Consider the following 25,744-nt stretch of genomic DNA (forward strand, 5'->3'; position numbering starts at 1 on the left):
TCATCCACTGAGAACCCTGTGGGGCACAGTTCTACTCTGACACACACAGGGGCACCATGAGTGGGATCTACTTAGGAAAATCATCCACTGGGAACCCTGTGAGCACAGTTCTACTCTGACACACATGGGGGCGCCACGAGTCAGAGCTGATTGGATAGCAACTGGTTACTGTCCCTTAACTAATATACAAAGGTCAGAAAGCCAGATAGACAAGTAGGAGGTAGATGGTGTCAGTTTTGGTTCTTAAAAGAGCTATGCTATTGGTGCTGTGGGTTATTGCACTGGCCTGCAAAACCAGTTTGAACCCAAGTTCAGTACTTCAGACTTCTGAGTTACTCCTCGGAAACCCTATACAACAGGGACCCTCCCTGTAGGTCAGAACTGACTCAAGGGCATTTAACAACAACCCTAGTATTAACAAATTCAAACCTCACTTTGGAATCCAACACTACTTACTTACCATTAGGCAAGTTATCGATGTGTTAATAGTGTTAGGAAAAGTTCTTTCACAACATCAGTATTTTCTAGGACTCCTGGTATGGTAATGTAGAATCAGCACCAGAGTTGAAACCACCCACAAGGTCAGCAGTTCAAATCCATTAGCTACTCTTGGAAACCTGATATGGAGTCACTGAGTCTGAGCCACATCCAGCCCACTGCCTCTTTTGTAAATAAAGCTTTATTGGCACATAGCCATGCTGATTATTTGCATGTTTTCTGTGACCTCTGTTTTGAGGAAATAATGGATTCCCTGGGGCCCTCATCTTGCCTCTCTGGTGCTTGATAGAAAAGACCCTCCTGCCCTTGACCTCAGGTAGCCGTCTGCAGAGTCCTGGGTACAGCCTGATTAGTGCAGACCGGAAAATTCCACCTAAACCTCTGCCAATGAGAGGCTTTGTGGCAATGAGGTGTCTAAGGATGAATTCAGATCCTGGGGGGCCAGGCATTTATAATCCTTGAACCATTCTTCTGGAGAATGAGACACTCACTTCTTAGTAGAATATGGCAACCTGGGATTCATGCTCCGCATATACTCCTCCCAGAAGTTATTTTGCCAAGAAACCTTGAAAATGAATCTAAGAGCCAGAAAAATGGATTCCCTCAGCTTTTACAACCTGCGTGACAGGTGAAGAGATTCAAATATGACAGGCTTTGGCTAGAATGAAGTTAAATTTCTCTCCCAACAACCAGCTAACAAGGAAGGCTGCAGCTCATCTGGGTAATTATCACCTGTTGAGGGCTGAGGCAGACTCAGGACTAGTGGCTGAAAGTAGGGGCCTCCCTGTGGAACTGTGTAAGAGCCCTTGGGGAGTGTTTCAGCGTTCATCTGTAAGCCACACCGGAGTCCCAGGAGTTGGATTTAGTAAATGAACCCTTTCTAATCTTGGATCTTTGTGGCTTCTTGGTATAAATCATCCTTGTATTTTATAGATAATCTCAGAGTCTAGTCTCAGCTGATTCACTTGATGTCTGGGAAAACATGGACTAATTTTGGTTCCAGGATATAACTACGTTGATGGAACCGTGTTTTTTTTTTTTTAATTTTATTTTGACTGCACACACACACATGTTGGGGATGGGATGTCCAAATGATGACTTGTAGTGTTTGAATACAGCCCTGGTGGTATGTTTACATCACGGTCAGCAGTGTGCATTCACCAGCTGCCGTGCAGGAGAAAGATGAGTGAAGATTTACAGTCTCAGAAATCCTAGGCAGGGCCCCTATGGAGGGACACTGCTGAGGGGATTCAGACTATATGGAATCCTGGTGTGACACAGTGGCCATGGGGTGGGGGGTGTTGAACCACAAGACTGGTGGTTCAAACTCTAAAGCCACTCCTTGGTAACTTTATACAGGGTTGCTGCGAGTCGGAACCACTGGATGGTACATTAACAACAGCAGTAACAGTCTTCGTTTGCTGCCAGCATACCTTTTGAAAGATCCTGCGTGGTGCAGTGTCTAAAGTGCTCGGTTGTCCACCATGGTCAGCTGATTGCCGCCCCCCCTCCCCCTCCAACACACACATGCACACAGCAGCTCCTTAGGAGAAAGACGTGGTAATCTGCTTCCATGAAGGCTTCATGGCATTGTGAACCCTACGGGCTAGCTCCGTGCTGTCCTGTAGGGCGCTCTTAGGCTGAATCTGCTTGATTGCAGTGGGCTTAGGATTTTGTTTTGCTATATCTTTTTGATCTTAGAGAAAAAATGTGAATTTTTTTTTCCCATTTGTTTAAACTTTCTTTGGGCCGTTATCCCCAAGGTTGTTGATTCAAACCCACCAGCCATTCCTCGAGAGACCCAGTCCTCAGGAAGCTGTCTGTTCCCATAAAGATTTACCGAAGGGGTAATTCTTCTCTGTCCTGTGGGGTCATGACTGGAAGGCAGTGGATGCTGATTTGCGGATTGTATTTAAACATGTATTAGTATTTGGAAACCTCAGCTCTGAATTAGAAATTAGATGAGAAAGAAAAGAGGAAAAGAAGGCAGTAGAGAATGGCATCAGGGTCTTCACATTTCTACACAGATGTGTCGGGTCAGAACCAGTGCTGGCCTCTCTGGTCATGTGACTTGGCTGTCCTTAGAGGATGGGACTTCTCTGCCTACGATGCTCACACCCTAGTTGTCCTTCAGCTGCTCTGTCATGTGCTGCGTCCGTGCTGCTTTGTTCCAGAAAAGGATGATTTCTCAGTTCTTTCTGTAGCTCCGCAGAAATTCGTATTCTCACCCTACTAAGTCAAAGACCATGTCAAATTCTGCTTTCATTTCATCGCTTCATGTATTGTGATACAGTTATTAAATTGTAAAAGGAGGCTGTTATTCCAAAGAACCTGCCTGCGCATTGCCAGTGTCTGAGTAGCGTGCTAGTTGGAGGAATTCACCAGGGCCTCCGCCTGTTTGCTTTGCTCTCCAGCAGTCGGTGTGGTGTTCGCCACGGCCGGCACCGTAGCCCAGTTGTGTTGCTGAGCGATCAGTGTAATTCTACCAGCCATTCTTGAGGAGCCAACACAGCTCGTTCACAGTTTGGGAAGATAATGACTGCACACTTCTAAAATATTTTTGACAAAATTGAGCTCTTTCATTAAGAGTTCCTGTTCAGCCCCAGGTGCCTTTAGCACATCAGCGGTAGCATGCTGTGTAGTGACCAGGCTGTCTAGCTGCCGCCTAGAAGAAAAGAAGTAGGCTTATTCAATTGAAATACTCATCAGAGAGATTTCTCAGACTAACAGAAGCACTTTAGAAGACGTTTTCCTATGGCCATATTTCCTCCAAATGCCTTTCATTGTAAAACACGTAGCCGCGGTAGTGGGCACTCTGCCCCACCTTCCCCTCTACTCACAGGTGAGCTCTGTCTTGTGGGTGATAAAGCATCACACTTGACTGCTAACTGCAAGGTCAGCAGTTCAAACCCATCTGCCACTCATTAGAAATCCTCTATGGGGCCGCTATCAGTCAGAACCAGCTCACCACCACTTAACAACAAGGCTGTTCAGGAACCCTTCTGTGCCACTATAGGATAAGCCCTGGCGTGCTAACTGTAAGGTTGGAGGTTCAAACCCACCAACCTCTCCTTGGAAACGTTATACAAGGTCTTTATGAGACGGAACCGATATCACTTAATACTAACAGGGCTGTTAAGGAGTCCTGGTGTGATGCTGTAGAATAAAGCACTGGACCATAAGGTCAGTTTGAACCTCAAGGTCAGTGGTTCAAACCCCTGTAGCTGCTCCTTGGAAACCCTATACAAGGTTGCTGTGAGTTGGAACACCTGCAGTTAACGACAACAGTACTGTTGATGAGTCTGCGTATGGTACTGTAGGTAAGCACTGGCATGCTAACCGCAAGGACGGCAGTTCAAACCCACCATCTACTCCTTGGAAACTATAGAGCGTTGCTTTGCGTCAGAACTGACTCGATGGCACTTAGCCACAGTAAGACTTGCAGCTTATTTCACACCATGATGATCCCTAACAAGCCCTAGTGGCACAGTGGCTTAAACGTTGGGCTTCTGGCCTCCAGGTCTGAGGTTCAGACTCACCAGTCATTTCTCTGGAGAAAGCTGAGAGTGTTCCCCTAAGGACTGACCTTAGGGTGTGAGTCAGGCCACACTGGGTAGCAGTGAGTTGTTAGAGTTGAGGAGAGTGAATGTTAGGGTACCTCCCCGTGTATGTGTACGTCTCCATTATTTTACTTCCTAGCTAATGGATAGATTCTTTCTAGTTTTTACTATATAAGGGAAACCTTTTTCCATTGTGTTTGGGTGAAAGAATCTGTCAGGTTCTAATACACTAAACAACAAGGTTGGTTTGAACTGTCTGTTCAGTGGTTCAAGCTCACCAGCTGCTCCTCGGAATGAGTCGGAAGTGACTCAATGGCATTTAACGACAACATATATATAATGAACTCATGGGACACTAAAAACTATGTATGGTGGTGGTGATATGCTGTGGACTCGGTTCTGACTCATAGCGACCCTAGACAGGGTTTCCAAGGCTGTAAATCTTTACCAGAGCAGAAAGCCTCATCTTTCTCCCATGGAACCGCTGGTAGTTTCCAAATGCTGACCTTTTGACTCATAACCATACGTTTCCAGAGCTCCTTAAAACTATGTGCGGAACATAACTTGTATTGCTCAATTGTCTTGAAAGTTGTACTGAATTACTGTAGCTGCTGTAATTTTTGAAGTGCTCAGCCTTCTGTACAAGCACGTGGTATGTCAAATTGTTCCTATGAAATTTGTTCTTCCCTTGGTACTCAGTGAGATTTGGTATTGTTCCATATATGTGTTGACCACATAGGTTTCCTTTTCTATAACTGGGCTAATAAAAGCCCACATGAAAACTGAGGTATGGAGCTGGGCACTGAAGGCCGTAGTATATCGGTACGAAAATGGCCACTAATTTTTTAAATGTTCACGAATTATCTAGAGCCCAAGTTAAGCACAATCCCAAATTAGGAGTAAGAGAAGTAGATATGAAACCTGGAGACATCTACAGAGGAATGGCTGGCGGTCTTATGAGTTTGGTGGTGCTGGGGTGGGGGTCTGTATTTTCTTATCTCTGTGTAATTATGTGTCATTTTTATTAAGTTGCTAATAAATGGAACAAACAATTCCCCGTTAGAGTTGTTGTTGTTGTGAAGTGCTGTCGAGTCGGTTCTGACCCATAGCGACCCTGTATAGGGTTTCCTAGGAGCAGCTGCTGAGCTTGAACTGCCATCTTTGTGGTTCAAATGACTTTGTAGTCCAGCGCATGAACCCCCAGTGCCACCCCAGGTCTCCCATTAGAGTTACAACAACATTTAAAACTGGAATTTGAAAAGGCTGAGTATAGAATCTTGTGTTGGGATCCTTCCTCTAGTAATATGGAACAATAGCAGTAAGGGCGCAACTCTTTGGTTAAAATACATAATGTCCCTGCTCTTCAGACAGTCCTTTGTGACGATTGTTCAACAGACAGCTTCTCTGAGGTAGAAATATCTATTATGATGGTACTATTAATCATATAATTATAATTCAACTCCTACTAATTCTCTAACTTAATTCTATATAGAAATGCCTTGCAGAGCCCAGCTGAGAATTTCTCGTTGTGATTATATATTATATATAACTGACAATGGAGATATTTAGTATTCTGTCTTCAAATGTGGGATTTAGTCTTGGCTCTGTTGTTATAAATCACATAATGAGAACGTGTCAGGGAGGACGGTCCCTAGGCAGATGGCTGGACCTTGTGTCTTGCACCTCCCCAGCCCTTCCCCCACTTTGCTGTTCCCCAGAATTGGAAAGGTGGATAACAGGCCCAGAGTAAATCCCGGTTTAGGGTGGAATACCAATGAAAAGGATCGCCTATCTCACCGTGGATGAGTACACCTATTGCAGAATAGACCAAGTGGGCCAGACATGGGCCACTTTCATTTGTTGTTAAGTGCTGTCCGGTTTGTGCCCACTCATAGCGACCCTGTATAGGGTTTCCAAGGAGTGGCTGGTGAGTTTGAACTGTGGACTGTTCATTTACCAGACCAGTACTTACCCTATAGTGCCACACCACAACGCCACTGGATTTAATGTTTTTGTTGTTCTTAATTGCTATCAAGTTGGTTCAAACTCGTAGTGACCGTGTATAGGATTTCCGATGAGCAACTGGTGGACTTGAACCGCCACTTTGTGGTTCAAATCTACCTTGCAGTCTAGGGCTAATCCTACAGCACCACACCAGGACCCATTAATTTATTAGGAATCCTTATAAAAGCACACAGAGGATTAACTCAGTGTAATAGAGTTACCCACATGAAAAAGGGCTATATTCCAGTAAGTCTTCATGTAAACAACTCTCAGTCTCTGGAAACCAGAAACTGTAGTTCTGGTTAGAAAATCGCTGAAGAATTATGTATAGTAATATTCAACTCTTACACTGATTTCCCTCAAAACTCTGCGAACCTTTTCATCCTCATTCTCTTCCCAGGGTTGCTGCCCAGAAGTTACTATGGTGTGTGTGTGTGTTTGTTTGTTTGTTTTCTATTTTGGAACCTTCCGGATCATGACTTCTAATGAAGGATAGCAAAGGGAAGGTGGTAAACCGGCTGTGTTCATGGTCAGTCTTACAATTCTGCTTGGCATTTTGACCACCATAATCAGCATCATGACGCAGCTGTATGGCATGGGTGCTGGAAACGGTAGCCCATTTGATGGCCTTTGCCGTTCCGCTCATGTGCCATGGAGCTGTTTGGTGTATTGTTGGAGCTCCTTGAGTCCTCTCTGCTGCATAGTTCTGCTAGAGCATGTCTCTGGTCACCCTCCTGTCTTGATGCCTTGATGAGGCCTTGTTTTCTGTGTCCTCTCTGCTTAGAGGGGGACCCCAGGTCTCCACCAGCACTGTATTCATGTCTTGTCTACATGAAAAATATTTTAAATGAATTATCAATGTTTAAAATACAGAAGAAGCAGAAACAAGGGCAGAGGCTGTCGTACCTGGGTACATCCACCTGGGCCGTAGGCACGACGTTCCTCCTCCCGTGTGATGATGAGAAATGTCAATACTGAGCAAGGGGAGACTTGCACTGACAGACATTTTCTCCCAAGTTGGTCAGAGGAAGGCAAGGAACCAAACACTCAATCGCTGCTCTTCAGAGCCTGTCTGTCCTTGGTTCTGAACCAGATTTTGTAGGTAAGCTGAACCAGATGCATAGGGTTCTTATAAGGCTTTGCTTTAGTGCAAGAGGGAAGAGGTGGTGGCGCAGCGGTTAGGTTCCTTAGAGAACCATGTGATTTACAGCCTCAGAGGCCTGTGGAGCCCACCAGTGGCTCGGAGTGGGGACTGACCCCGCAGCAGTGGGTTTGGTTTGGTGTTTTCGGGTGTAGCACAAGAAAAGGCTTGGAGTCTTTAATAATTGAAAAGCTGCACCTGGAGTAAGTGAAGGTGATGGTGGTGAAGAGTTTGTTCCAAGGAGGGCTTGGAAAGGAGGGATGATTTTCTTTTTTCTTCAGTTTTTTACATATTATTAAAAAGGTATGTGTGAATTGTTCAGAAGTGGGACAAGTCTGTCCTCTCAAACTGCCTTCATTACAGGAGATACCGTCTTGTCACTAGTGAGGTTTTTCAAAGCACACCCCTCAGTGATGGACTCTGAAGTCGGGAACGTGCCAAGCTCACAGGAAGCTCCAGCAGCTCAGTCTGATCGTCAGTCAGGGGGCGGCTGGCAGTTAGGGGGCCCAGGTGATGGACTTCGTGTTTCCTCACGGAACACTGCCTGCTCCTTGAACGTGTGCAGTCCTCTCGTGTTTTCAAACCACTACGCTCAATGCCACCTTCAGGATGTGCTCCCTTAGTGGCCGCTTGCTCCCAGCCTCATGAATTCCCGTGTTTGTTAGATGTCCTCCCTTGCATGGAAGTCCTCATGTGAGTGATATTTCTCCCTTCTGAGAGACGCTGCTCTTGTTCATACATTACAGTGGCTTAGGATCCAAGTCTGTGTAGATGTTTGCAGACCGTCACCAAGGCCTGGATTTCCAGGGACCCCTTCAGCTGACTGGAGCTGCAGGTAGCTCGGGTTCTACTCTGGACACTTCCCAAGTGGACCTGCTCAGGTGGAGGACAAAGTTCCTCCTAGCTCATTGCCTGAAAGCAACTGTTTGAGACTAGCTGAGGACTCGTTTTTGGTGTCGGTCCAAGAACTACAGCCTTGAGGAGGAGGAGCTCTGCATCTGTCTGAGGGCAGTGTGCTCGGGTGACCACTCAGCTTCGTCTCCAAGTACCTGCACCTGAAATTACTCAGGCAGCAAATTCTGAAACACGTGGGGTTTCTCTGAAATTCAAGTAGTGGCCTTCCTTCTCAGTTGTCTGGCTTTTGTCATTTCACGACAGCCACTAAGCCTTCATTGAACATTTTCATTACGTATGAATAATCGAGTGTACATACCGAGTTTCCATCGATGTAATTTTGTTCATGTACATCACGGTAGATTTAAAAATGAGGGATTTATTTTGTCATTCATAAAGTTGTAATACAGTCTGGAGAAACTATTTGTTAAAAGATAGCATCTACTTAACCTCCTTATTTATTTCTTGTAGCAGAAGGTTAGATCCACAATAAATACATGAAGAAATAAGTAGATAGGGGAATTTATCTTGGAAATAAGATCCCTGTCATGGTTTTGAAATGTTAAATGCATGAAGACCCGTCAAAGAGATATACGGACATGATATTTTTTTTTACTGTGCATTGCGGAGTATTTAGCTCTATTTGTCATTCTCCAATACCAGTAAGCAATGATCAAATGATAGAGTAATTTGAAAGTCAGCTTTCTGTAAACGGGTGTAAATACAGTGCCTCAACACATACATCATACAGAAACATTAATTCACAATTTTAATATTAATGAAGTACTTGCACTTTTTTTATGGTATTTCTGAAATATTTAACAATTTTCCCTTATATAAATTTTACTTTATAAAATATTTCCATATGTAACAAAAGAATAGGGGTTTTTATCAAAGGCTGTTTCCTCATTTGATTGCTAGGAATTTGTGAAACTATTAAAGTCATCCTCATTTACCCCAAGATGGGATTGCCTTCTATACTCCCTGACTGAAGAAGTCGGACATGCAGGTCAGGAAACTGTGCCAAGTGGGCATCTCTCTCGAAACCGCTCTGATGATGTCATGATTTCCGACCAGCAGATGCTAATCGTGTGGCTTTAAGGGCCTCCACCTGCTAGAGTTGGGAGCCCAGTTTCTGATGGACGAAGCTGAGCTCTTCAGACCCAATGTGCTTGGGCTGCAAAGCCACACCTCAAAATATTTCATTTCAAATAACTGGGTTTGAATTTGCTTCTGTTTGTTCATTCCCTTGGATAGCTGAATACTAACTTAATTTATTACTTACAGGGCTTACTTAAAACGAAATTGTGTGAGAAAGTAAATTTTAGCCATGTGTTCTTAAGTGCAGGTGCAAAGGGAGGAAGACCAGTGGGCTTATTGTGTGTGTCTGCTGCTTGCCCTTTATTCTTCACGGTGTTTATTAAAAGGTCTTGAACTGTGGGCTGCAGCGGGTTTGAACCCGATTTGTATTTTCAGGTGTTTTTACACAGGACGTAATTAGGTTCTGTTCCTTGCCAAGACCCCGTTGAAGACCAGGGACTAGCAATCATCTTAGTGTTACTCCTATCCCACGCCGCACGTTCAGGGGGCACCCTTTCCCGGCCACCCAGGGTGGGGGCCACCTGCCATGGGGGCTGCTGAGCCGCTCCCGCCCTGAGCCCGGTGCCTCAGCAGCGGCCTGGCAGCGAGCCGGGGGATTGTCTGAGTAGTTTAGTATGGATAGCTTTTCATTTAGCCTTTGCTCTGACAGCCCCTGCCCTGGATAAGTGGTGGAGGCCTGTACAGGTGAAATCTATTCTCACATTTGCCTCAGGGGTGACTGGACTGTAACAGAATTTTTCAAACCCGTTGGGCCCAACCGCAAAGCAGAGAATAAATGGCTCAAGTGCCAGGCCTGGACAGAAAAATCAATGCCTGCTTATACAGACATGACATACCAGGCCTGCCGCGTAGAGCCGGGTGGAAGGAGGCAGGCGGCCTGCCACTGGGGTGCGCAGTGTGGCCAGTCCTCACGCTCTCCCTCTCTTTCCTCCCTCACAGGAAGTTCACGTGCCACTTGTGTGACCGGAGTTTCACAGAGAAGTGGGCCCTCAACAACCACATGAAGCTCCACACGGGCGAGAAGCCGTTCAAGTGCAGCTGGCCGACCTGCCACTACTCCTTCCTCACAGCCTCCGCCATGAAAGACCACTACAGGACCCACACAGGTGGGCACTGGGCCTCACAGACTTGGGGCCACTGCCTTTTCCCCCTAGCAGACCTGGGCAGTCTGGAAGTAACCTGCACATGAGTGAACCAGTTTGTTTAGACTTGCACACCTGGTGGGGCTGTGTATGTAGATGTTGAAATGGAATAAGTTTCCGTTGTAGGAGCTGCTTCCCAGAGGTACAGAACCCGTCTTGTGTTTTGCTACTGATTTAAACAGAGTCCTGTAATATGCAAAACCATCATTGTGCCTTGTTGCTGTTGTTAAGTGCTGTGAAGTCGATTCTGACTCCTAGCCACCCGGTATTGAGTTTCCAAGGAGCAGCTGGTAGGTTTGAACAGCCGGATCGTGGTTAGCACTCCAGTGCTCTTGGTGCCTTTTCAAAAGGCGTCGGATTCCTATTTCTCTGAAGAGATGTGGGTACTATCAGCTGGAAGAGGTAGTTTTGTTTTTTTTTTTTTTACAATTAATACAAAGACGTGACTATGAATTTAGGGAATACAGTGGTTCTGTGGGATAAGCACTGGACTGCAAATTTACAAGCTTGGCAGTTCAAGCCCACCAGTGGCTCCATGGGGGAAAGATGAGGTTTCTCCTTCTGTAAAATTTGACAGCCTTCAACGCCCTGCCACAGGGTCATTATGAAGTCAGAACCGACTCAACGGTGTGTAACGATTGGAATTTAGTGACTAAATTTCTCTTTTAGAAAATTACAAATTACAAGGTCCAAATTCACATACATTTTGCATTACAACAGTGAATGAACCATGTACTCCTGAAGTGAATGGTTAGTAAGAGCAGAATTGAGAGGAATCATGGGCCCAGTCCCACAAATGGGGCGTTGTGTATTCTCTTCATGTGCCCGGCTTCCCTTTGTCCAGGCACGAACCCAGACCGCACCCCTCCTCTCCCACCACTCCTGCCACATGACTGGGAGCCACTTGGTGTTTTTGTGGGCTTCTTTAACTCTTTACACCTCTCAAAAAGCATTTTGCTTTAGGGAAAAGAAGGAAACAAATTTAATCAGCATTCCAAATATTCTTCTCATTGCTAAGCGTCCCGGATCTATTGTTGTTAGAAATTATAGGTGAAAAGTTCTTCTGAAACAGTTTGTGGGGCGCCCGGGCCTCCTTAGCTTTCTTGACAAGGGTGTTGACGATTTAAGGTCTCCAGCCTGCCCTGAGAGATCACTTATATCGAACAGCAGATGAAAAGCCAGTGCAGATGTAATTTATCGTCGGCGTTTCCTGCTGAAGAATAATTGTGGAGACTTGGCCAGATCAATAATATGGATTTTTGTTGTTAGGCCTTGTAGTCTGCACCATAATGAGAGAGAGGGGACAGGGCTGTTTTCTAATGGAAAATAAAGGGTCGGCTTCCGTGTCTTCGTACATTTGGATGCAAAACGGCACGTTGGAAACGAATTCGAATTGTTGCAAAAAGAAAGGGCCTCGCGATGCTGTGCCGTCATAGAAATATGGCGTGCTGGGTGACTGTGCACGGTGAGGGAAAGTGTTGAGATTTTTTGTTCAAGTTTCTTTCTTGAAAATAGAAACACTCACCTGTGTACCCTGTTTCCCCACTGCTCAATCCTCATTCCCCTGCCCGCTTCCAAAAAAGAAAGAAAGTGAAAATGGAATGTAGATTGAAAAGCAAATCAAGCCCCCAAGGTGAGTATGGCATGTGGTCCAGTGGGGACTGATGTCTTGGGTAAAACCTTACACTGCCGGGTGTGCAGTCCACTTATGTTTCTAGAATCAGGCCACATGGACAATGAAGACTTTGCCTTCATAGTAGCTATGAGCATTCTGAAACAGGCATGGGATCCAACTGTCCAGATACATGCAGTGTGTATACACAGGGAAGAGTAAGCTGTGAGGCCTTTCCCTTGGTGGTTAACATTTTTATTTTACAAGAAAGATGTAGGTCACCAGGACGTGATAACAGAGAGAAGGAAGGCTCACTTTTATTGAGTTCCAGAGGGATGGGAATCCTCTCTGCTGTGCGACAGACAGACTGCCAGATAGGTAACCCAGGCCAGCACAACCACTAAATTCACTCCTCCTGTTCCCCCGTTGTTTCCTTCCCCCAGTCCATTCCATAAAGCTATGGCAGTGAAAAAACTCAAGCCCACATTGTAGTATTGAAGGATTCTATGGACAAAATGTTGAGGAAACATCAAAACAAGATCGAAGGAATACACCGAGAATCGTGTGACAAAAAGGGTTGGTCATTGTTCAGCTGTTTCAGGAGGGAGCATATGATTATGTTTGCCACTCCGTGAACTACACACGGTGACGAAAAACAGGGAGGGGTCCAGGTATTGATTGAGTGTCGAGTATGCATGTTGGACAGTGAATAAGAAAGACTGTAGAAGAGTTGATGCATTTGAGTTATGGTGTTGGAGAAGAATATTAAAGGTCCCATAGACTGCCAGAAATACAAACAAATCTGTGTTGGAGGAAGTACCACCAGAATGCCAGAGTTTGTCTCTCGTCCTCCTTAAGAAGAATAGGTGCATTTCAATTCTGGGGTTGGAGAAGAATGTTAAATATACCACAGACTGCCAGACCAGTGAACCAATCTGCCTTGGAAGAAGTGCAGCCAGAGTGCTCCTTCAGAGCACGGATGGCCAGACTGTCTTATGCACTTTAGATGTGTCATGAGGAGGGACCAGCCCCTGGAGAAGGACATCCTGCTTGCTAAAGAGGAGGGTCAGCAGAAATGAGATGGAGTGTCACAGTGGCTGTAACGATGGGCTCAAACCTGACAACGTTTGTGAGGCTGACACATACAGGGCGGTGTTTTGTTGGTGTGCATAGGGTCCTTTGTGAGGCTAGTGCACACAGGACGGTGTTTTGTTGGTGTGCATAGAGTCCTTTGTGAGGCTAGTGCACACAGGGTGGTGTTTTGTTGGTGTGCATAGAGTCGTTTGTGAGGCAGACACACAGGGCGGTGTTTCGTTGGTGTGCATAGAGTCATTTGTGAGGCTAGTGCACACAGGGCGGTGTTTTGTTGGTGTTTTGTTGTTGTGTATATGGTCACTATATGTTGGAAACAACTCAGTGGCACCTAACAACAACAACATAAAATAGCATGTTAATGAGCTAAGTGCATTGTGGGGTTTAAAAAAAAAGTCTACTTTTAGTGTTATTTAATTGATCATATAGCTAGTTAGAAAGATTTATATTCGAAATTGATTAAATAATTAAATGAGTGATTATAATTAAACTTTGTTCTTCACAGCCCATCTACTCTAGTCCTTGTTTCTGTATTGAGATAACAGTGCCGTAGAACAAACCCAATGAAAGTATAGATAAGGAAATGATATTTTCATCTGACTTTATTTTTTAAATGAGGATAATAAACATTTAACATGCCATTAGGAAATACGATTAATCAATATGTAGTTACAGCTTTTACTAATATACGTTCATTTAAATAAGAAAAGCTGGTAATGCTTTCAAATAAAGGGAGAACTTTTTTATTGCCCAAGTGTTTCAGCGTTCCTAGATTATACTTTTTTTTTTTTTAACTTAAAAAAGCAGTTATATTTCCAATATGCCTCAAGCTACATTTCTGTTTTGATCCAGAACACTTCAGAACCCAGCAGATAGAAAGTAAAACCCTGGAAAGCCTTGTTGCCTGCCTAGATTAGTAATGTTGATGAACGCAGATTCAAATGCTTGGCTTTGATTTCTGGCCTAGTGTTTTGTAATGTCACTGAATCTCTGGAAGGTTAGGGTGTTTATTCTGTTTTGCCCTTCTTCCTGGGCTTTGTGGGCTGAAACTGCGTAGCTGCTAGCAGTTAGTGCCTAAGTATGCTTTAGTCTGGAGATACATTGCATTTATAAACGGCAGGGCAAAGTGTTAGCTCAGATAAAAATACTGCACTGAAAAATGAGCATTTACACACTCTAAACAAATCCTAAGTCAGCCAAGTCTGTCTCCGATTGTTACGCCAGTTTCATTGAAGAGCTATCATTAAAGATGAATACTACAAGTTTTTTTGCAATTTCTTTAGCAGTCCCCAGACTTCCTTTTTTTAATGCCCTGAAAGTTTTGAGCAACATGAACAGTGTTGAATTGTTATTGATACTGGGTAATGAGGATTGTATTGTTACTTGGGATCTTCAGTTTTGTCACGGAGACAATTTGATTCATATTATTAAGTAGGAAGTTATTGAAGAAGACCCTGTTAGAAGCAGGTAAAACCCATGCAATATCCTCAAGTTGTTAGAAAATTCAATATGTTTTATTCTAGCAGAAGCATATATGCTGTATATTAAGTGTTGCAAGCATACTTTAGTCAGCACCGAGAGGCCAGATGTATGGGAATTGTAAAAAATCAGGATATGCATAAAAACTGTTCAAGTGCATAAAGCAGCCCCATCTGGAAGACATCTAACAGAAATGAAGTTGTACAAAACCATTCCATTGATAATAAAGCTAATTTTTATGGGTCTGACAAGTATGTAATTATGTTCAGTGGGGCTTTTCAGATTTTATCACAGTCAATAAACCGCAGTGGTAATTTCATTCCCATTTGACATATTTACATGGAAACATTTGATTGGAGGAATTAGTAACCCTGAAAGCCTTGATAGATATGTTTTAATGATCTGTGACCTCTGCAGTCCCTCATCTGTTTATTGTTGCAACAGGCGAGAAGTCATTTCTGTGTGACCTTTGTGGCTTCGCCGGTGGGACTCGGCACGCGCTCACCAAGCACCGGAGGCAGCACACAGGTCAGTGGGCGTCGTCGTCCCTTAGGGAACCCTCTTCCCTTTTCCTGTGTACTGGGGACATCAGGGGACAGTTCTATGGGGTTAGCTAAGAGTTACATTCATCTCTGCATGTGGTCACAAAGTGGGCATCTTGTCAATGGGAGGACCAGTCTCCTTCTGCCACTTTGTGGTAAGCAGGAGGGAAAAGACACTTGGCTCTCAAACTTGACGCTCAGTATGTTGCCTTGAGGGATGTGGGGGTCAATGATGAGAACTGGGGCATCTGTCCTCTCTCTGGCTCTCAGTCAGATCCCCGCTGCTTACCAGTGCACGTACCTTCCTGCCGCCGGCTCTCAGTCTGCCTGCCTAGTGTCCACCCTTCCATCCATCAGCTCTGCCAGTCTGGACTCTACAGACTGGCCTCAAGTTGGTGCTGTTCAGTTACCTTTGGCGTTCAGAATCAACAACAGTGGAGTAGGGCCACTCACGGTGGGTGTGGGCCTTGAGCCTCCCCTCCCGCCCCCATCGTTCATGTGCATTCACAGGCTGCAAGAGCAAGGGCATTCCTTGGTTAGGGTGAGATGTTTGAAACATTTATCAAATCGTACTATCTACTTTGTACACTCACAGCACACCTTATAAGCAATCGTTTGAATAATTGTAAATTACTTGTGCCTTGGGCCATCTTGGTTTTCTGTCTTTTGTACCATATAATTATTAATAATGTCACAACTCTTACGAGTGTTCTAGTTCAGATGGTAAACCATGTGTTAACACAATTTGTACCTGAGTATTGGACTTTCTTTGGGTAACATGAGATGGTCAAGTCCATCACTGTGTGGCATGAAATATGTTACTCTCTGTGGCACATTTTGTTTGGTTCTCGATGTGTTATTTGTAACAGTGAGAGACAGGTAGCTTTAATACCCAGTGTGGTGTTGACAGGAATGTAATGCAAGATCTTGTTAGATCAAGAAACTCCCATGTTAAGTATTATTTTGGAAACAGAAACTTAATTTTGCAAACATAAACTTCCTTTGTGAGTTCATAGAAATAACCTTGCTAACCTGTGAACACACATTTTAATCCATGGACTCAAAGATTCACTGTCTGAGATGGCAAACAAGGCCCCTCACTGAAGGGTGTCCCTTCCCCTTCCTGAAGGTTACCCTGGGTAACCTCCCTGTGGGTCGCTCTGGATTGGGGTCAACAAGGGAGTGGTTGTCTTTGTGTAGCTGTTGTTGTTTATACCTTAAAAGCCAGTGTTTCCTAGTAAAAAAAACATCTGTCTTTTTGACATGTCTCTGCCTCTGTGGCACAGATCAAAGCTGATTCTTTTAAGACAAAAAAATTGCTGCTTAAAGACTGCTGGCTTCAGCAAAAACATCTTCTGATGGCCCAGTCTAGGCACTCAGCTTTAATGCTGGATTTACAGTATTTAAGCAACACACAGTTTTTTATCCCAAGGCTAGGTGTACAGGTTGTATTTGACGTCTGTGTTTCTCTGATGTATTCCTCTGTGGCATGGTTTACCTTTTTAGCAGAGTTTCCACGCAAATTACAATCAGCTTGGAAAGGAATAGGTATCAAAAGTGTTCCAAATGGTGTAAATAATTCCCTCCTGCAATACAGACTGTCTCGGGGGCTGACAGAAAACATCTTCCATCCTGAGATTTACTTTTATCACCTGTCAGAGACCCTTGATTCAAGGGCAGGGGAGCAAATCCTCACGTGTCGTTGGACAGACTTGACCAGCTTAATAACCAGCAGCCAGCCCACAGCATGCCCAGTGCTCGGTTCCCTGAAAGCACTCAGCCTGCCTGACACGTTGTAGACATAGAAAAGGCCCTGTTCTATGTCCAAGCTCATCCCGGAGTCCTGCGATACAAAAGGCCTCTTAATGCTTATTTGTCCAGGATTACTGCTCTGATAGGAAACGCTGCAAAGCAAAACAGTTTAAACTAAGATGTGAAGATATGCCCAGTCAGCAAAAATTAGGACCAAAGACCATTTCACCTGTGTTTTGCTTCTGAAAAAGATGGCTACAGGTAGCGCTGTTAGACCAGATTCTTTCTGTTAGCCGTGTCCTAGAGTGGGGAGCGTTACCGGCCAGCCCACGGACGCGTTGGTCCTGGTGGGCTGTAGATGTGTGATAACACACTCAGCAGAAGCCCTCCTCCCCGTCACCTACTCATCTGGCACCCCTTACAGAGTAACTGCCTCAGAAAAGGCCATTGGAAGCTCCTGGTTGGGGTCTGTGGGTGGGATTTTCTTTCAGATCCACACTCCAGAAGTTTTAAGACCAACAACAGACGACTGAAGAAGTGACTAGAAAATGATGCAGCCCAAACTCCTGAGATACAAGTGTCGGTCGAGTCTGGAATAGTTCACTGTTGTTTACAGACTTACCGTTTGTACAGATCCCCTGAATGCTTTTTTCTACATCAAGATCCCAGGCCTCTCCCGAGCCTCACTTCGCCGAAGAGGTGTAGTAATAGCTAATGTCACATATATTGATTGGCACCTGTGTTTTGTCAGCCTGGTGTGGCGCTGTGGGTTAATGGGCCAGACTGCAAATCCATTTGAACTGCAGGTTCAGTGGTTCAAGCTCACCAGCTGCTCCTTGAAAACCTTATGCAGGGTCGCCATGGGTCGGAACCAACTTGACGGCACTTAACAACAGTAGCAACAGCATAGTTTTCAATTTCATCTATGTAGTTTGGCCAACTATAATTTACAGAGAGATGTTATAGTATAATGCTAATTTAGGATGAACTTCATATTGTTAGCAGTATAGAGAACATAGCATAATTCTTTTAAAGTGTTGTTTTTACATATAAATTTTGTCACATAAAAATGCTGTATACAAGTTTAATGAAATAAACTACATTAAACACTTTTGTTTTAAAGAAGAGCCTAAGTTAAACCACTAAAGGAAGATCATTAAGTTTGGGGGTTTTAGATGACCTTCCAGGATTCCAGTGCGTCTGGGCCTGAGGTCTGTAATGCTCTGCTCCTGCCTCTGCCAGGGTCCTGCCAACCCCTGACAAGTCGATAACTGGAAGGTCGTTTTTTTTTTCCCATAGCAATGACTTATGGCACCAAACACATAGGTTGAATAGAATAAGCCATCAGAGTATATTTGTGAATTTGCATATTCAGAAGGTAAAAAAAAATCTTTAAAATTTACATTGCTTATATTGTATACAAAATGTGAAAAATAATTTATTGAAACTAAAAGATTTATACTTTTAGTTTTTGGTAAGTGCTGAAGAGTCATAGCGACAGTACTTAGGGTTTCTGAGGAGAGGAGAGTGCTTATCCTGTGGTGCCACTCCAGGATTTATACTCCCTGATTTGAAATCTAATTATAAGGCTTATACCATTCATGGTATGATTATATTGCCATCAAGGCAGACAAATACATCATGGGGCGGAGTGAGTCCACAAATAGTCCCACACACTTATCTGCCCATTGCCTCCTAACAATGTGCAGAATTCTGGGATACCTCTAACCAGGGATTGGAAACCTCCACAACGACAACTTCAGAAGGCCTCAACAAATGGAGAGGTAGAACAGGGTCATGGAGTGGCAGACTTGACGTTCAGTTATTACACTGAACACGTAACAGCCCAAGAGGGTCTTTTGTTTTGCCTTTTTCCCCTTACAAATCAGCAAACTGACTTTAAAATTCGGTGGAAATGCAAAAGTTTAGAATAGTTAAGCAATTTTGAAAAAAGAAAAAAGGTGAAGAAGTCATACTTCCCTCCTTCAGGGCTTAATGTAAAGCTATAGTAATCAAGCCAGTATGGTTTCTTGTGCCAAGAAGGACACACTGATCAGCAGAGTGAGCTGGAGAGTTCTGTAATAGACTGACACATAGAGATGGTTGTTTTTCTTAGGTGCCATTGAGTTGATTCCAATGTATAGCAACCCTGTATAGGGTTTCTGAAGAGTTGGCTGGTGGGTTAGAACCATCAACCTTGTGGTTCGTAGTCCAGTGCTTTTCCTACAGCACCACACCAGCTATACCTACACGTATAGTCAGTGGATTCTTTTACAAAGGAGCAGAAGCAATTTAGTCGTTTCAACAAATAGTTCTGGAACAAACTGCATATCTATAGATTAAAAAACTCATCTTTTACATAAACTTCATACCGTAATGTTGTTGTTGTGAAGTGCCATTGAGTCGGTTCCAACCCATAGCGACCCTGGAGTAGCTGGTGAGCTTGAACCACCGACCTTGAAGTTCAAATGGCTTTGCAGTCTGGCACATTAACCCACAGCGCCACACCAGAACTCCTCATACCATAATAGGCATTTCCAAAAGCTCATGGAAAAATCTCATTTTCTTTAAATTCCATTTTCCCAGGAACTTTCCAAAGCCACCTGGTGCAGTATCTAAAAATTTGATTACAACCCAAACTTAATATGTAATGTGATACAGTTATAGAAGAGAGCAAGACATAGAAAATCTTTGTGACATTCAAAAGCCTGCCCCACAGAGATTGAAGTTGATAACCTGAAGAAGTATGACCCGAGAAGTTTAACAGTGAGTAGCTTCTACTCTGCAATATAAGAGTCCAGTCCCAGCTCTCCCAGGTGTCCCGGTGTCTCCTCTCCATCAAACAGGTAGCAAGTGAATCGGTCCACTGACCGCGAGGCTGTTTGTACAGCCTTCCCATCTGGTGAAGGACCCATGTCCATAGTGTCCTTAGCACACAACCCAGTTAAAAATGAACAAAAGTTTTAACAGACTCTTCATCAACAAATACAGATTCAAGTCAGATACACTCATGAAAAGATTCTTGGCATCATTTATTAGTAGAAAAATTCAAATGTAAAACACTGGCCACAGTAAGTGTTGACAAGGATTTTGAGTAAGTTAGTACTCACATACACTGCAGGTGGCAATTTGAAATGGTAAAACCATTTTAGAAAATGTTTGGTAGCTTCTTAGAAAGTTAAGTGTGTGAGTCAACCTCCTACCTGTCCAGTTGTTCCGTTCCATATTATTTAGTCAAGAGAAGCGAACATGTGCCCCAGAGTTCATAGGACCCTTATATGCAACAGCCAGAAGTGAACACAACGCAGATATCTTTCAGTGATGGGATGAATTAAAATGCTGGTACAATAATACCATGGAATACTGCTCAACCATAAAAATAATTGAAGTAATCATACCCCTAGCACCATGGCAACAACACAGAATACTTAAATTTAGTGAGAGGCCAGGCAAAAGAGAGAAGGTACTATCTCCTTTTATGTACGGTTCCGTAAAAATGCTGGCTGTGTGACAGTGGTGGCTAGGAAGGAGCAGGGAAGAAAAGGGGGAGCAGAGCCGCCTTCTGGGGTGTTAGTTGTGGTGGCAGTTGCATCATCCAAGTCTCCTCAGATTTGTACACCTTGCATATGTGTAGTTTTGCACTACAATGAGATCACACTATAGAGGTTTAAAGTAGGAGAAATTTACAGATTTACAGCCTCGGAAACCATATACTGGGTCTGTTCCAAAGCATCGCCACCCTGTCCAGGGTTTCTGAGGTGGTGAGTCTTTGTTGCTGCTGTTATGTGCAGCATAGTCACACATATACTCTCCTGTCTTATTCTGTTCAATCTATGGGTTTGGCACCGTAAGTCATTGCTACCTTACAGCGACTCATAGCGACCCTGTATCATGTTCTGAGGCTGTGAATCATCCCAGGAGCAGAAAGCCTCATCCTTTTCTTGCAGAATGGCCGGTGGGTTTGAACTGCCGACATTGCAGTTAGCAGTCCACTGCTTATTTCACAGCACCACCAGGGCTCTTATGTCTGTTTCTTGTGGAAGGCAATCACCTAGATACAAATACAGTATCCATATGCATACTTCACGCTGTGCTTCTGTCCTCCATATCAAACATGCTTTCACATTAATTTGCTGTTGAATTACTTCTTATGAAACTGAATGGCTAGGTCAGTCCATTCAAACTAAAATGTGTCCTTGGAAGTTTGCAGACATGCTCACATAGGGGTGTTCACAGGCTGCGGTGCTAAATAATACTCCTCTTCGTAGTTTCAAGAGACTGAGCTATTTTTTGTTGTTGTTGTTGTTGTTAAGTGCCATTGAGCTGCTTTCATTTCATAGTGACCCTGTATAGAGTTTTCTGAGCAGTGGCTGGTAGTTTTGAACTGCTGAACTTGTGATTAGCAGCCTAGTGCTTATCCTACGGTGCCACACTGGACTTCTTTAACCTGACATAATTTTGAAGACCGTATTTTGTTCCTCAGGGATCTGATATTTATTGTAGAAGCCGCATCACTACAATTGGGTTATGTTTAACAGTTGAAGTGATATGAACAGAGGTTTAGAAACGAAGAACCAAGACTTATTCCAGCTGACCCTAGATGAACACTTGATTGGGTTGTTGTAGACAGGGATTATTTTAAGGATAGCTGGCTTAAGGGGAAAGAAATCCCTTTCAGTTCTGGAATTGTTTTACTCTGCTTTGTATATATAATCGTCTCTTTGCAAGAATGAGTCAAATGGAAATATTTCTTGGTAGGATCTGTTAAACGGTATCTTTATGTCATGTTGACTCTGTGCAAAACCATTAATTATTTTATGTATGCTCGATGTTTATCTTCTCACTGGTTACGAGCTGCTGATGAGAACCATTTGTGGGCTGGTACCAGTCTCGGGGCAGTTCTGTCAGGATAGTCATGTGACCGGGCAGCTCTGGAGCTCTGTCAAGTACTTGGCGTGCTGCTTGTCCACTCTAATCCTCACGATGACCTCCTTGTGTTTGGTGGACCTATCCCCTGAGCTTGATCAAAAGCTCCAGCAAGTAGCAAGTGAAACATGGCAAAAGTGGATTTGGATTGAAGTCCTCTGTCCATGTCAGTCCAACACTAAGCTCCATTGGCAGTGAAACACCATCACATTCTTTGTGTCGTCTATGAAATGTCCCCACTTTCAACCAGAGGTGCCTCCTTTGTTCCCTTTACATGACCAGTGTATGCATATGCCCAGGTGTATCTTAAAACGATTCCAAAGTACTATAAACAAGAAACCACTGACAACGAAGATACGAGAGACCAAATGAAACAGACGGAGATGGAAATTCTGGAACCTTGACCTTCAGAGGAAAGGCTAGAGAACAGAGAAGTAGATTAAGTGCCTGCAGAGATGAGAAGCTGAGCAGGGGCCGCGAGGGAGGGAGACTCACTGGAAAATGGCTGACCAGATGCGGCGTGACCATCTTGGATTTTTGTAAGCAGTTTTGGTGACAGACAGAAGGTGGCCTGACAGAGCAGATTCACACAGCCAAGAGGAGGATGTGATTCCATGTTTTTCCCCACACTCCTCTGGCCACCAGAGTTGTGGACACTTCCACCCTGAAGGCAGATGCAGAGCGCCACACCATTGTGAAGAAGGGGTCAGCTGTGCCGCTTTGGTGCCTGGATTCACGTGAACTTGACTCCATGTATACAGAACCTGCAGAGCCACCCTGTCCCCAGCTGCCTTGTGGTCCTAACAGACACTGAGAGCAGCTTCATCAAGGGCCTGTAGGAAGGACTTCCTGTTTGAGTGCCCAGAGCAGAGATAACACCAAGACTGACAGGAAGTCCATCTGGGGCCTGGGAGTCCCTCCCACCCTCTCCTCCAGAGAGCCTGTGCTGCTGACAGGAGCCCTCCCAGTGTGCTCCTCTTGGGTCCAGCACCTTGGGGGCGCTATTGTTTTCCTTTTGTTGTTTCATTCTTTTTATTTGTTTACTCTTTCTCCTCCTCCTCCTCTTTCCGTTCCCTTGAATTCTGTACTTTCTAGATCCACTTTTGTTTTTCCTTCTTTTCTTCTGGCTCTCATTCTCCCTTCCCTCCCCCCCCCCCCCTTTTGATGTTTCTCACTGTACTCTCTCTCTCTCTCTCTTTATCTTCACTCTCACTCTGTATTGTTGGTTTTTAATTCCTTCTATTTTCTCTCTTTCTTTTCTGTGGCTCCATTTCCCTGTTGCTCTTTGTCTTTATAGGTATTCTTTTTTTTTTTTCTGGTTGATGCCTGTTTTTATTTCTCTTTTTCTCTTTATGATATTCTCTTGCCATTGTTGGTTTCCTACTTGCTTATTCTGTCATATTTTCTTTTGTATGTGGGAGGGAGAGTGTTTCTCTTTCCCACCTAACAGGAGGAGATAGCAATTGTTCGTATAACTGGCGTACACCGTACCCTCTGCAGCTCCACCCACTGCGCAAGAGCTTGTAGCAGCTCCTCCGCGCCGGAGCAATGGTGGATAGCAGCCAACACAAGCCAGACCCACTCTCAACAGAGGTGCAGGAACGGTTAAGGAGAGTGGAGTACCTGCTAACGTTCTCTATCTACACACCCATAGGAGACAGTTGTTGGGAGACCTCAAAATAAGAAGAAGACCTCAAAATAAATCACCAATTAAATACAAATACAAGCACCCCTCAGTGTCCTGGAGACAACAGACAATTTTAGTTCACACAAAGAAACAAGGGAGAATGGGTTAAACAAATGACCCAGATGCAGAGCCAGAAAATGTTTCTGAAGAACAAAAGATACGGGAACTAACTGAAAAAGAAGTCAAAAGAATGATTCTTAGGTACCGTCTAAGGATTGACAGAAAGATAGAGGAAATCAAGGAGAACACAGAAAATAACTTTAGAAAAATTGAGGAAAACACTGAAAGAACAAATAGACAAAATAAATGCAAATTTTGAAACAATACCAAACCTGCATTAGATATCCATAAGATTTCATAAATGGGTACATCAAAGGCCAGAGGAGTAGAGTCAAAGCCTGGGAAGCCCAGATTAGTGAGTTTGACGAGCAATATCAATACTAGTATGCTAGAGGAATAATCAGAAGAAAGAATGAAAAATTCCAAAGAAAGCCATGAGGAGGAAATTACCAGTGATCGGAATTCCAGAACAGGAAGAGACAATGAAAAAAAAAAGAAAATTATGGAAAAATTGTTGGAAGAAAACTTGCCCAGCACCATGAAAAATAAGAATATAAGCATACAAGAAGCTCAGTAAGCCCCAAACAGGATAGATCCCAAAAGAAAATCACCAAGACATACCTAATCAAACTTTCCAAAACCTGAGAGCAGCTTCGGAAAAACAAAGGAGAACCAATAAGACTAAACTCTGATTTCTCAGCAGAAATCAGGAAGTCAAGAAGATAATAGGATGACATATATAAAACTCTGACAGAAAATATTGCCAACAAGAAGTATATACCCCGCAAAGCTTTTCGATTGTTACGACAGTGAAATTAGGACATTTCCTGATAAACAGAAATGAAAAGACTTTGTAATGACCAGACCAACTTTACTGAAAATGCTAAAGGGTGTTCTTTGGACTGCGAACCAACAGCAGCCCTGACCACAACACCCAGAATGCAATCCATACATGCTCTTGTTGTGAAGTGCCGTCGAGTCAATTCCGACCCATAGCGACCCTGTATAGGGTTTCCAAGGAGTAGCTGGTGAGCTTGAACTGCCAACCTTGCAGTTCAAATGGCTTTACAACCTGGCATATCAATACACAGCGCCACACCAGGACTCCAATTCAAATACAGAACCATTTAAATTAAAACTAACCTGAAAGATGGAATGTAGGAAACCATGTATGTCAAGTTATAATGGAGTCAGCTACAAAGTAAAAAGAGGGACTAGTGCAGATATAGAACTTCCAAATGACCAGGAACTCAAGTAGATTTCAACATTAAATAGACTGGGAACCAATAAACTACAGGGCAACCTCAAAGAAGATGAATATGCCTACACATCAAAATAAAAATAATTAAAAAAAAGGAAAATCAGAAAAACCATAGCATAGTGGAAATGAAAATGAAAAGAAAATCCACAAACAAAATTATCTCAGCAAAAAAAAAATGATGTGGAATGTTGAAATCAGCATCATCACAGATAAAAACACAGAAAGATGACAACAATCAATTCATACCTATTGATAATTACACTGAATGTAAATCGATTAAATTCACTAGTCAAGAGACATAGCAGAATGGAAAAGAAAACAGGATCCTTTAGTATGTTGTATACAAGAGACATACCTAAAAGAAACATTCATCAACAGAAGAATGGTTAAGCAAACTTTGGTACCTATGCACAATGGTATAGTAAGCAACATTAAAGAATAAGGATGCGTTTGCAAAACAACTCAACATGAATGAACCTGGAGGGCATGCTGTGTGAAATTGTTGTTGTTATGTGCCGTGGAGTTAGTTCCGACTCATAGCGACCCTATACGGGGTTTCCGAGGCTGTAAATCTTAAGGCAAGCAGAAAGCCTCATCTTTCTCCTGTGGAAAAGCTAGTAGTTTCAAACTGCTGCTGACCTTAAGCAATGGAAAAATTTAAGAAAAGGTTTTCATTTTTTTAAGAAGTTATATTCAGTGTTCATTTCATAAAGATAAATGTCATACATTAATAGCAGTAACTTAAACACAGGTATATTTCACATAAGAAAAGGTTTTCTTCTGTCACCGCTCCTATTCAATATCGTGCTTGAAGTCTTAGCAAGAGCTATACGGCAAGACAGGGAAAATTAAAGGCATCCAAATTGGCAAAGAGGAAGCAAAACTCTCCCTATTTGCAGACAATGTGATCCTATATGTAGAAAACCCCAAAGACTCAGTAAAAAGACTACTAGACCTCATTGGAAGATTCAGCAAAGTGGCAGGGTATAAGAT

At 43.5% G+C, this 25,744-nt stretch overlaps 1 protein-coding gene across 1 annotated transcript in view; it reads left to right on the forward strand.

Moving 5' to 3' along the window:
- ZNF407 (zinc finger protein 407) overlaps positions 1–25,744 on the forward strand; it is a 450,972-nt gene that overhangs the window by 229,533 nt on the left and 195,695 nt on the right. The window contains exons 4-5 of the mRNA XM_006874544.1: positions 10,138–10,304; positions 14,968–15,051. Of these exons, the coding sequence (XP_006874606.1) occupies positions 10,138–10,304; positions 14,968–15,051 (251 nt within the window). The remainder of the gene's footprint in view (positions 1–10,137; positions 10,305–14,967; positions 15,052–25,744) is intronic.

This window comes from Chrysochloris asiatica, unplaced genomic scaffold, assembly GCF_000296735.1.
Source record: "Chrysochloris asiatica unplaced genomic scaffold, ChrAsi1.0 scaffold00283, whole genome shotgun sequence".
Taxonomy (NCBI): Eukaryota; Metazoa; Chordata; class Mammalia; order Afrosoricida; family Chrysochloridae; genus Chrysochloris; species Chrysochloris asiatica.